The 13,487-nt window shown below is 40.6% G+C and overlaps 1 protein-coding gene across 1 annotated transcript in view; it reads right to left on the bottom strand.

Annotated features, from left to right (window-relative positions):
* Positions 1-1,154: 1,154 nt before the first annotated feature.
* The window catches only part of ARNT2 (aryl hydrocarbon receptor nuclear translocator 2), a 109,625-nt gene continuing 97,292 nt past the window's right edge, over positions 1,155-13,487 (bottom strand). The window contains exons 15-19 of the mRNA XM_067305215.1: positions 13,094-13,193; positions 10,410-10,548; positions 8,109-8,274; positions 5,270-5,406; positions 1,155-2,286 (exon numbers count right to left, since the gene is read on the bottom strand). Of these exons, the coding sequence (XP_067161316.1) occupies positions 2,188-2,286; positions 5,270-5,406; positions 8,109-8,274; positions 10,410-10,548; positions 13,094-13,193 (641 nt within the window). The 3' untranslated portion in view covers positions 1,155-2,187. The remainder of the gene's footprint in view (positions 2,287-5,269; positions 5,407-8,108; positions 8,275-10,409; positions 10,549-13,093; positions 13,194-13,487) is intronic.

The raw sequence follows: 13,487 nt of genomic DNA, 5'->3' as shown, positions 1-13,487 counted from the left end.
CTGGAAGAGAAGAGATCCCTATTCTGTTTGCTTTCAGTGTGATTTTGGTGAGGCAACGAGAGCGCAGAGGATTTGAGGCCTCTGCAGTACTGCGCCTGTAGCCCAACAACAGATTTAATTTTCAAAAAAAAAAAAAAAAAAAAAAAAAAAAAAAAACCCTCCAGCCCCACTTGCACGTAGGGTAAGAAACTGGCTCCAGATATAGCAAGAAAAACAGTAGGAAAGACTCCTCCTGGATATTGAAAACTACATGCTGTTCTATGAGAAGGCCAGGAGAGCGAAGTCGGATGGGAAAAGCACCATACGGTTAAAGCAGTGGTTAGGGTTAGGGCAGTGTCTCCTTGGCACGTTAGCTGTGGCCCAGCAGCCTGTGCTGCTTTTCAGCATGGAACCTGTGTGGCCAAAGTGGGCTGCAGGACAGGGGACTGGTGGCTTTTCAAGATATTATCCTGGCAAGACAGGCTGCAATAACATGTGTGGCCCTTCCCATTGGAAGACACCCCAGACTTCAAGAGGAGCTATGAGAAGCCAGACCACAGAGGCTAGGAATCGCTGCAGAAACTGAGATCTTTTAGGTGGGGGGCTAAGCCCTCCTGTTGCTGTTTCAAGGTCTGTGATGCCAGACCTGAATATGCAAAGGCTTAGGGAAGCTGGCCACTTTCCCCCTTCTGCAAAGGCTGGCTACAACTTTTCATACCTCAAAGGTTATTAAAAAAATCCTGGGTTCCTTGTTGTTTATGAGTGACTCCTTCTCCCCCATCCCAAGAGAACCGGTATGGATAAAAACATTGATTTTAGAACCCAACCTCTGTAACTCATCATGCATATGCAATATCAAATAAAAATCTTTCTAACAAATTTGCTTGAATATATATAGTAGATGATTAGCCCAAGAGGAAGGTAATTAGCTTACCTCTGCAGAAAAGCATATAGCATTCAGAATAGTCAGAGCCTCCAAGCACTTGGTAAGCTGAAAATCTCATATAGTAGGTTTAAACAGAAGGGACTGCTTGGGAATCCAAGCAAAAATTCAGGTTATCATCACTGTGTAATCAGAGGACAACAGTATGATTGATATCTACTACCAACTTGCTCTAAAAACATCGTACACTACAAAACCACCTCGCTGCTTGTAGCAAATGAGCTCGGATGATTTTGTTGTAATAGGCCACCACCTTGCACTGTTAAAATGTGAGCTTTCACAGTATAAAAAAGTATTTCACAGAAGGGATATGCAACTAAAACAGAAATGATGATCTGGATGTGTTTATAGTCATTTTTATGAGGCAATCATTTTGGGAAAGCAAGAACAATAAAAATTAAAGCAACCAGTGAGAAATTGATAGAATTATAGGCCTCAGTTCAGTGCAAAAACAGACTAATAGCTTATGTAAGTAAATGTTTGTTCTTAATAGAGAACGACCTGAATTAAAAGTAAGAACTATGTGAAGTGATGGAGAATCCTCCAGCTTCTAAATCCTCCACATACATTGCCAACCTTTTCAGTATGCTCCAGAATGGACCCTTTTTAAAGGCAAAAGAAACCAGTACAGGAAATCACTTCATACAGCACAAGATATACATAAAGTACCAAAATGTACACACATTCAAGTTTAAGTTAGAAAAGGCGGAGCTGAATCTTCTGGTCAGAGGCCTACGTTATGTTGGTTAATCTCACATTTAAACTGACTTAAAAACTACAAGGATCAAAGAAAACAGCATATTGTGTCTGCTTCCAGAAACTTAAGTTTAAAGCAAGGCATCGAAATTGAACGGTAGGCACTGTAACAAGACATTACCTTACCTTTTCTCTGTTAGTCTTTGTTACTTCTTTATTTATTTAAAAATTACCAAGGGGAATATTAGGTATCATTCACATTCAAATATTTAAGACTCAGAGACTTCTTTTTTTTTTTTAAATCAAGCAAAGTTTTTCATCTCTGAGGTAGATGACAATAAAATACAAATGAAAAAAAGGAACTGTCAATGAACACCAACAAGTGCTGGAACTCCTCTGCTGGCACTTACGCACCCCAAGGAGGAGAGAGCAAGCTCTACACCACTATCTGATATATGAGAAATGTGACTTTTGTTTTAGTAGCTTCTACAGAAATGCAACACAGAAAAAGCAGAGCCAAAAATACACTGAAATGGCCTTGGAGAAGAACTTCATTTCTGCTTCACAAGCTACTCAGAAAACGGTGGAAACATGCCCAGATCAGCAAAATCTTCAATGTTGTAATTGCCAGTACCCTGCGTTGGATCCCCCGGCATTGGCAGCATGTCCTGCATGATAAGGAAAATCAAAGTGAAGTGTCACTTTCTAATATGTTATCCAGACACAAACTGTTTCCTGTTCATCTTTTCATTGTAAAACCAGAAAAGACCAAAGGCTACATAAATAAGGCGAAAAACAGACCTGTGCAGGGGGCTGGGTTAAGGTTTATGCACTGCTTATGTCTTGCTTTAGCTTTTCTGAAAGGCACGTGGGATTTCAGTGGTACAGAGGTTTCGGATTGCTCCTCTGAATAAGCCAGATTTCAGCAACCCTATACAATTCTCCCAGGCTGAAGCAATTCCCAAACATAACGGAAGTAGTCTGTGGCAACAGGCTAAGATATGGGAAATCACTGGACTTGATAACTTCAAGGACACTCTGGAGTGACAAGTGCTTAACAGAGGCTGAGGAGCTATGCTACTAATAATTAAACAAACTTCAAAGCCATAGGGATATGGGCAAGGCAGAAGCTGCTTTTACCCTCCCAGTGATTTCTTCAGCATAGGAAATAAAATCTTTTGATGACATGAAGACATTAAACAGATGCTTGATAATTCTGCCTGTGCATCTCACTTATTCTTCAGGGCAAAGTGTTCCAAATCACCTTAGAGTCTTTGTGCAGAAGGTGAACGAGGGGAAGTGTCCTGTGGGATATCCTCTAGGAACACAAAGCAGTTAGTGGGCTTACTAGAAAGGACTTGTTATTCCTCTGTCCCTTTTCCTCATGGGCTCTGAAATCCTTCTGAGAGCTGAAGACAGCCCTCTGATTTCACTGAGGGCAGTGCGATATGGGAAGTATGCAACATCTCATACAAGCAAGCACTAAAAGCAGGTCATTTCCTGAGCCCTACTGCACCCTCCCCTTTTCAATTTGATTCAAGGACCTGGTTTTGGAGAACTACCCAGTGTGCACTGAAAGGAGCTCCCTGATATCAGTGCAGGTTTGTGGAGGGTCTAACCTTCTCACTAGCACTCTGTAAGCAAGCATATTACTGCTCTTTGTCCTCTGAAAAATGCTGAAGATTGGACGCTCCCCCCGGCTAACAAGCTGACCAAGCAGCTCTCATGTGCTTCACAAAGGCAGAGGCAATGGAGGAAACTTCTCAGCAGAAAGGGGATTTCATGGTAATTGCTCCCACGTGTCTTAAGCCAAGTGAGGTCCCTGCAGGAGGCTTCAAAAATACTCAATCTTCCTTCCCAGCCAGAGATTGAAGCCACAGGGAAAAGACATCCCTTGCTGAGAAAACCAGAATTTATGCTTGCTTTTCCTGTCAACCCTTACAATAATAAGCTCTTACTGCAAAGCCAAGTGTTGCCAGGGATGGATCATTATCCTTACAATAAAACAAAACCTAAAGAGCAAATACAAAGCTCACAAGATCTGCTCTGTGAAGGAATAAGCAGCAAGAGCAGCTGCGTACCGAAGAGTTACCCCAAAATAAAGAAAACTTGAAATCCATCTGAGGATCCTTAGCACCCCTGTCAATGGTGATAAAAGAGGCAATGGACAGAGCTGGCACAGTTTCTCAGCCGCCAGGATCAATCTGCATTTTCTGACCAAATCTTGCACTTATTGTATGTTTTCCCACATTCCTCATCAGCTAAGGAGAAGCTGTAGCTGCCTCTCCCTGTTTAAATTTCCATATCTTTGAAGGCATTTCTGCTGCTGGGGCCTCTGTGCCAAGGTCTCCCCAGGTAAAGACTCAGCAGGGTGGCTCCCCTTTTGAGTTTTCCTCTTTCCTTATGTCCAGCCAAGCCAGGCCTGGCTTCAGCACAAATAGTCCAAGCAACTTCTTGGAGGCCTTTGAACTGAGCTCATCCAACTTTCTCAGCACATCCAGCTATTAGCTTAATTCCCTCCAAATGCAAATTCACCTCCAAGAACTCTGCAGGTGAAGTCCAATTCTTCCTTTCTTTCCCTTCCACTGATTTCGTAAGATGTTCACTGGGCCACAGCATTTGCCTTAAACAAAAGCAAGATATTCCTTGGAGCCCTCTGATTCTATGAACTCTGAACCATGCTGCCACTGGTTCCACTGGAATTAACCTGTATATGCTTTTGGGTTAAAGTATGTGCAAAGCGACTACACTTTGCTTATACAGAGAGAAGCAACTTTGATTTATCTTACCTGGGCCATAGGGCAAAAACATGCAGGTAGTTATTCTAGATGTAGTGATCTTATTTGTTCCTGTGCGAAACAATGGTTCACTCAGGAACATTTTCAGGCTAATGCCTATTCTGCTGCATTCCTGACAACTGAGCATGAGCCTGATCTTGCAGGCAAATTTTCTCTTTAAAAAGAGTAAAAGATAATAAGGTGCCCCACTTCTAAACCTTGCTTGGGGCCTGAACTGTGTTTTCTGCATCTATCTGCATCATTTTGTAGCAAAACGTCTTCTTAATCTAAGTGAAAAATGAGCTATACCAGGACAGGGACCTTATTAGTTAACATATAAAGCCCTGCTCCATCTGTAGTGAAGGCTTAAAACTACACTTAACACTAAAAAAGTAGCTGAAGAAGATTATTTGCCAGCTGTATGATATCTGACTGTGTTTAGCATTAAAAAATTAGTGGCCACTATCTTCTATGCAGTATCAGACGCCTTTCCTGCCTGAACTGTCAAAGAGAATTAGACTGATTCCTAATTGGACTCAATTGGGATTTTAGAGGTCAGCACCAGGATAAGAAAGTAACTGTAGTCAGGACTATTTTATGGCTTCTCTACAAAATGCTGAAGCCTCAAGTAAAAGGAGCAAAAAGAAGGGAACAAAGCAATTTAAACCAGCAATGTTGCCGCGTTTCGGCACAAAACAAAACTGTCTAAGTTCTAGTTAACATCAGTTATTATCAGTGCAAACCCATGGCAGCACACAGCAAAAGGTACTTGTGACGAGCCCTGTTAACACCCCAGCTCATTGAGGGCCAGTGTTATTCGAATCAGCAGTGAGAGCTTCTTACAGGGACTTTGGGCTCAACGAACTCTCCTCACCTGGAACACTTCAGTCTGACTGGGCTGTGGATGCGAATGCTGGTCGCTGCTTTGCTGGTTATGATGCTGGCTCTGCCACTGGGACCAGACTTCAGAAGGTCTCCCCTGGAACTGGCTGCTGCTCTGACCACCTTCGGCTGGACGGAGGGAAAAGGCAGATGTCAGAGAGCAGCTCCTTCAAAATGCCTGCCTGCCTTTGGGACCTCATTTAACAACACTCGTGTTTGTAAATGAGTTTCAGAGCAAAGACCCTGAGTGACCACCTGCCCCTGGAGGTTGGAAGCCGAAGGAGTTTCAGCACTGGTTGCAGGCTGCAGGGCAGCCCGAGAGCAAAGTTCACTGCCATGGCTGCATAGACACAGCAAGTAAATTGCTAACAGCAACATGTACAGTGACATTGTAAGCAAGGCAATGGAAGACAATTTTCTAGCATCCTCCCACTGTTTTTTAATCACTAAGAGGGAATATTTGTCATTTGACTAAAAGAACCAAACAGAATACAGTGTCTGAATGCTCCTTTTCTTTAAACACTCCTTCTTGCTAGAGCAGTGGGAGCAGTATTACCTACTCACCTAAGCAGCATGCTTTCAGACTTTGTAAAGGGATGTAAAAACAATAATATCAACAGCCTTGCTGTCTTAAATGCAGACATTAACTTGTTTAGAGTGCTGTTTGCAGGGCTATCTTGTCCTTCAATATTAAAGCTGCAAAATGATTTATTTATAACATGCAACTTACAGCTAAATTATTATCCTGTTCATATGCTGATGGTTTCTTAAAAGTGTGATGCCATTTAAAGTTCAGAGCAAGTAATGAGAACAGCAAGATTTTATGGTAGATACACTTAAAACGATCGTTTCAGGGACAGGGATTTCTTTCAAATAGTCTACTGGAAAAAACATGATGCCACGCACATTACTTCAGTCACCTATTGCACATACACTTTTTATGAGTACAGTCACCACTCACATTTAACTGGATTCTGTGTGATTTTACCCTGTACTTCTACAGACTGGCTCCAAATGTATAAAACATTTAGGTAGTTCTCTTTCTATTTTAGTTACCTGCAGTGTCGTCTTCTAAGAGTTAGCATTTTAGAAAACTTGCTGCTAGGCAAGCATGCAAGCAAGCAAGCTTGCCTTCCCTCCAAACATTTTCTCTTCTCCCCCTTCCCTTCTCCCCCCTTTTTAAAAATAATAACTCCTATTATTTTTGCCTATTTCCCTCCCTGCAAAGAACCAAGGCTGGTTGATCTGGTTCTCCCAGATTATTGGCACCCTCCACCAAGAGCTGAGATCTCTGTAAGAGTGACTCGACAGAGATGCTTCCATGTGCCATGTTATGTCAGGTCTCTGGTAACCAGAATCTACAGTTTTCACAAAGAATGATAGAAAGAATGGAAAAATCAGTCACCACTCCATAGTCATTGCTACAGAAAACATAAGAACTCGTCTTTAACCCAATCTTTTTTGACTACCAGCTAAAGCAAAACAGATAAAGTAAACATTTTCCATGAAAATAAACAGGCTGTAGTGGCTTATTTCTAACACACCTGAGGCAGATAATTACATCTCTTCCCTTACTGACCCTACCACAACAAATAATTCAGTTGACTCAGAAATCCTGTAGCCATTTTGCTGGTCAAAATAAAATTCACCTAAGTTATCCTTTAAAAGAAAGCTGCAACTTTTTTTTTTTTTCTTTTTCCCTGGAACAACATATTGAAATTAACTCAATGAGGCAAATGATGCTTCTTTTCAGCAAAATGGTTATTGCCAGCTGGAGGTTCAAGACATTTGTCTTTGTAAAGGCTGTGTTATTAATAGAATCCAAAGTGATGTAGGTCAGGAAATGTTTCTCATTAGGTGAAAGGGTTCTTGCCAAGTAGTTTAGGCCTGAAATGCAGGCTGTCTCATAAACAAATGTACAAAGCCTAGTGGAAATGGAGTCATGAATAAGCTCTGTGGGAAGCGTTCCATTTCAATACACTTAGTCCCGGCAGTGCAGCACAGGTCTACACTCTTGAGTGAGGCTAATCTGCAAGAGAACTTCAATTTTATTCTCAATAGACAAGGGAGAAACTACATAAATAAGCACAATGCTACCTAAGCTTCTTGAAATTGCAGATTATCAACTAGCAACATTTTTCATGGACTCCACATGTGTTTATCACTAACTGGTCTATAAATTTTTACTCTTGAATATGGTTCTGCAGGTGGAGTGCAGAAAACCTAACAAGCCTTTCTGGTTCACTCATTGAGTCATAGTCTGAAAGCCACTAAATTAGTATATAACAGGAAAATAAAACCATTTTAAAACGTGCCACCTTCTCTGGTTAGGTTAGTAGATGGGGTACAGTGAGGCTACAGAAAATCCTGTGTCCTGCTAAGCTCCAGTAAGTCATCTCTGGACAAAAGGACAACACCGTGCAGACAGGAATTTGAAAAATAAATAAATAAAAAAATTGGCCTGTGCCATTTAAGTGTTCTCCTGAGAAACGGAAAGGGACCAAACCTTCTAGTCACAGCCTGGGAGGACATGTACTAGGGGAGTAAGCAACCTTTGAATCTTTCATGATGTTATTTAAAGAAAAAAAAGAAGTACTATGGTATCACAAAACATCACAACATTCTGAAGTCTGTTGGATGTGGTAGAGATGTAGTATGGAGAAAACAGGTCATCCCAGACCACTGTGCTCAACAGGAGAAAGCAAAACCCTTTTTACACTCAGGGTTTCCCAACAACAAATCCACCAGAACAAGCCTGATGATTTCAAATGAAGTTAATACTGGAGTTTAATTTTTAAGTGCATTTGTGTGCTGTGTCATTTAGAACTTACCAAACCCTGCGCTTCGGTTTGCTAAGCTAGAGTAGGCATTCCCACTTGGAGAAGAGGTGGCGGGGCTGGAAAGAGGGCTGTATGATGATGGATCAGCTGGATAAGTGTGACTTGTTCCAATCCCAAAGGGTGACGACTGAGCCTTGCCAGACTGGGATGGAATTTGCTGAGGAAAAAGGGGTGAAATAAAGGAATGAGTTTTACTGTTGAGGAGCAGCACAGCAGACTCAAGGTTTAACAACATAAAGCAAAGGCTAAATAAACTCTGCAGATGCGAGCAGGCACATTATCCCTGTTTCAGCAATATGTAACTTCTGTCAAAACCAACTTATTGCTGCATGAGGAAAACAGCTGATTATAAACCAGCACTTACAGCTCTCCCACTGGTCAACTCACATGCACTCAGTATCAGAGCTGTTTGCAACAACCTGACTTCCTTCACCTCTATTCTAAGAATTAAGCCCAAACTGAACAGCTGTAAAGAATTTATCTCTATTTGCCAGATTTTTGCAGTGCCACAGTAAAATCCCAGTTACCCAAATTCCCAGAGAATAGGTGCAGTTTTCAGATGATCAGTCTGCAGTGCTTGGAAATGGCCAAAGAAGTTACAAAGTTAATGAGTTGCTTTTTCTCCCCACTTAAGAAGTACAGGGAGCAAAGTTATCTTGCCTTGTAAAAGGCTTGGGAAGGACTGTGAATCACCAACCCTGGGAGGAGGGAGGAAACAGTCTAATTTTACTTTAAGTGGGCATCTGAGTTAATTCAAGGGCATTAAAAAACATCTTGCTGTCACTTTCATCTATATAACAGCTTTGTCACAGGATCTCCAAGAATGTTACACAAATGATGAAACACTACAAAACTGCTTTGAAAGAGGTACATGGAGACTAAGAGAGGTGAAATGTCTCACCCAAAACCATGTACTACAATAATACACAATGCTACAGATAGAATCTGCTTGTAAATTATTCCCCAATTCTCCCCTTATGAACAAATCATGCAGTTTCAAGAAAAACTCACTGCCTAATCAGTTCCACAAATAGAAATTAAAAGTGGTTACATCTCTGGGTACTTTTAATGATGTGCACTGTTATTGGCAATCAGTGCACTCAAGCAGAGCTATTTGCTTGGACAAACCCAGAGGAGTTGCAGGGGGGCGAGGGAACAGATCCCAACAGACATATAATGTGATGAAGATGCTTATTAAGTTTTCAGCTCTATTCCTAGCTAAGCCATCATGCTTTTCTAAAGGTTCCCACAATGACAATGGGTGCACGACATGTCACCTCTGCAAGGCTTAACTCTTGCTTTATTTTATTTAGGATGAATGAAGGAATTCCAAATTCCCTACATTCACACACAAATTCTGTTGACTAGGACAGCACCTGGACAATCAGAGGGATGAGTAATTTTTTCAAGTCATTATTAGCAATTTTTCCATATTTTTCAAAAATGAAAAATGTGTCAATGTTTCAGTTGAATTTCTTTAAACAGGTGTGGTGGAACAACTACGGCACAGTGAGGGCTGGGCAGCAGCAATGTAATTAACATGCAAATAATTCAATTGCTGAAAATTATTTAGTGCCTGCCATTATTCGTGTGCCATTCTAGCCTACAGACCAATGGAAAGCCAACAGTGATTATGAACAGCATTAATGCTAGATCAAATGTGGTTATTTTATGTTCTCTGTCTTTAAAAGAGTTTCAGAACAGGGTGTTTCCCATTACCCAGAACTAGCGGGGATTTCAGGGCTCGCAGCCCTGTGCTGTTGAGCAGACGGTGCCTCACTCTGCGGCACACGACGCTGCGTGAGCTGCACTGGGCAGTGCTCATGAAAGGGCAACGGGCTGTGGATTCATGCTGCCTGGATTTGTATGCTCCACTTTCTGGTGACACTGCTAACAGTGGTAACATTGCCAGGTGTTAGGCCGTGGTCCAAGAAAGATTTAATGCACAGGCTTAATATTAAAGCCTAACAGCTGTCCTGCTTATTTCACTTCAGTGCACACACAAAAATAAGTGCAAGACTGAGACCTTCTATTGGGATTTATGACAGCATAGCAAGTGCCACTATTACAAAGACTATTACAAACTAAATGCAGTTATGCACGGGGCAGCCATCTCAAGCTTTATAACCTGTCAAGGAACAGAAGTGAGGGAACTGATTTCTCTCCAGGCACAAATGATAATGCCAAAGTATATTTAATCACATTATAAATGGGATGTATGAATTCTTTTATAAAAAGTACACATTGCAAACCTTCAATGACCATGAAAATAAAAAGACCTTTAATCAATACCTGTCCTGGAAAAGGTGGACGATTTCCTGTCCAGGCAACCTGACTCTGATTTAACTGGCGAGATATCTGGGTCAGATTCTGGCCTGTTGATGAAGACGACTGGATGTCGTTCACACCAGGCACGTGTACCACGGATGAACTAAGGAAGCAAAAACAGAGCCTACTGTATTCCAGATACTGAAATTTTGATAATCATCACATCAGTATGTTCAATTTGTCTTAATTAAAAATTACTTAAGACCATCAAAAAACTACCAAACATTTTGGCATGCTAAAATGTTTATTCAAATAGACACAGAGGGCAAAATTATTTTGAATTAGACTTCTATAATCTCTTTGAAAGGACCTGCAAGAATAAAATCAGTCTAACACATGGTGCATAAACACTTAGTTACATATTAATTTATTTTCTAATACATTAAAGAAACTGTGCAGAGAGTATTCAAGCTGGTATTTCATTTTAAACTTGTGCTTACAGTCAACAGTATTTAAGCATTTGCTTAAATACCATTCCCCCATTAAGATGCACAAGAAGATATGCATAAATACTTCTTTATTTGTTTCTTGCTAGGGGAATGAAGAAAAGTGTGTTATATATTAAAAATGCAGTGTTTTAATTCCTATTTTCACCACCTGATGCTAAGAAACAGCATAAAATTATATATCCAGGCAAAAGAATAAAAAAGAATAAAAATAAACTAGGGTTAAAAGCTTTGGAATTAAAAAGAAAAATAATTCCAAAGGAATTTGTCTATGTGTTAGCTGTTCCCTAATTACGGAGTTTTACCACAGAGAAATTCCCCTGAAATTCCTCATTAGAGGGAAAATTATCCAAGGGACTGCTTCACTTTACCATTTGCTTCTCATGGAAGTCTTCTGTCCTACTGAATATATGCAAACACACATTGTGAATGTGCATATATACATATATAAAAATACAACCTGTACAAATGCATTTGCATATCAATTAAAATAGCTCGCCCTTCCTCCAATCCCATCCCAACTGTCTATTTTCACAATCATTTTAAAGAGAAAGAGGAGACCCGATTGGGAAAAAGAGTAAACAAAGTTGAGCAGAGAGGAAACAGGAATCCTGAATCCTCTAAGGAGACTGACAGAATCCCCCCAGAGCAGTAAGCAAAATGTGGCAGGCACTGAAGATTTGCTATTTTGTGTTTCTCTAGCTGCCCCAAAGCGAAATGTCTGTTTAGAAATTCTTTGCAGAGTCTGTATTATTATTGTTGTTTCTACTACCACAGAGTGTCCAAAAAGGGAAATTTGGATCGGAAAGTCCATCTAACTGTGGCTGAACTCTGGAGGCACACAAGAGCTGCTGGGAAGCGCTGGCCCTGCTGCCAGCACCTTCCCAACCAGGCTGGTGAGTGCCTTGCCTAACGGGCTTGCACTGCACCTGGAATATACACCTGCAGACCGGGAGTTTGCAAGATGGTGCCTAAAGTCTGCCCAGGCTCAGTAACCTAACACTCCCGCCTGCAAAACATTAACGGAGGACAGTTTATCGAGGGCAGTAATGCTGGCAGATGTGTCACTGCTTGATGTAATAGAGATGTAGTATAAAAAAAGCTACAGTTAAACATGAGGAAAATTAACAAAGGAAATGAATAAACCATAAGCCAAACCCCAAGGCAGCAAGTCAACCGTCCAGTAATGTACAATATCCAATTAAAAGACATTTTAATTTACTGTTATATTGCCCCCCAAAGTTATTCTTGGTTTTCACTTGGACAAAACATGAACACAGAAGTTTTATTTCTCCCCACTGAGATTATTAGCAATTACAACTTTAAGAACACATTGATTAAACAAAATTACAGTTTGAAGATGATTTCTAATGCCTGGAACTGACAATGCTAGCCTCTGAATGGCTTTTTCTTCACTTTCAAAACCTTGGCTTCATCTAAAACAGGAGAATAAACTTCAGTATTACTGTCTTAGAACTGGAATACTAAGAATAGTGATACTGAGGTAAATATAATAGCTGTTACCACATTCTCAAAAAAGTCACTGGAAGTGCATGCAAATTCTTAAATTTCAGATTAGCCAAATCCGTACTGCCAGCTGGTAGGGAGCAACATCCACTCTGAATAACTCAAAGATGCTTCAGAAAATATCAGAATGCCACCTTATATGTATTCTGAATTTGCCTTGGAAAACTGTTCCTGCCTGCATCCAGGCCTCATCAGAGACTACGGATGAAACGTCCCTTGTTCCCACTACTAGTGGTTTCCCTGCTGGTTTGGATCACTGACAGATGGTGTCCTCCAAGGCAGCTTGCAGACTGAAGAACTACTGAGAACTTGAAGTGCAAAACAACTAGTTCGGTTGAATGTTCCTCAGTCAGATCTGTGGGCTTGGCCCCAATCACCTTTAAAACTTCCCCTCATGATTTTGTTGCTGCTTCTTAGCTTTTTCCAATTATATCACAGCAACAAGTATCTATTTACCATTCACTATTTCTAACAGAGAGATCCTAATCTTCTCAACTTTTAAGCCTAGTCCAAGTGCTGAAATGTCATGTAAGAGTTAAGTATGCACAAAGAAAAAAAATCATTCATGTTGTAAAGAAAGCCCTATAACCTTAGGTTTGTTTTGTTTCTACCAAATCAAAGTGGAACTGTCCCCACTTTCGGAAGCTGATACTTTCAGGATCTGGACTACAGTACCTGAAAGTCTTTCCTGAATGTCCTGGCTGAAACGGGCTTCCTTGGGAATAAAGTTGCTGGTTTCCTGCTGTGGATGCTGAGGCCATCATTTTTTTATCTGCTATAAAAGAAAAACAAATCACAAAAAGAAAAAATCTAGGCGTGATAAAATGAAGGCATAATTATTTAATGGAAATCACAATGTATATACACAGCAGAGATTGTTGTTCTCTTCTTAAACATTTATGAAAAAGCCCTATGGAATACACAAAAGGGCTATATGACATTTCAGTATGTTAACTGGAGTCACAGCTGTTTTGTGTCTTTTTCACACCCCCTTCCCAGAATGTACTTAATTAATGCTATTGTTTGCATGGAAAATAATACTGGTATGTGTCCTCTGGGCCACTCAATC

This window comes from Apteryx mantelli, chromosome 15 (genome assembly GCF_036417845.1).
Source record: "Apteryx mantelli isolate bAptMan1 chromosome 15, bAptMan1.hap1, whole genome shotgun sequence".
In the NCBI taxonomy this organism is placed as follows: Eukaryota; Metazoa; Chordata; class Aves; order Apterygiformes; family Apterygidae; genus Apteryx; species Apteryx mantelli.
This window is presented reverse-complemented; position numbering and strand designations above follow the sequence as displayed.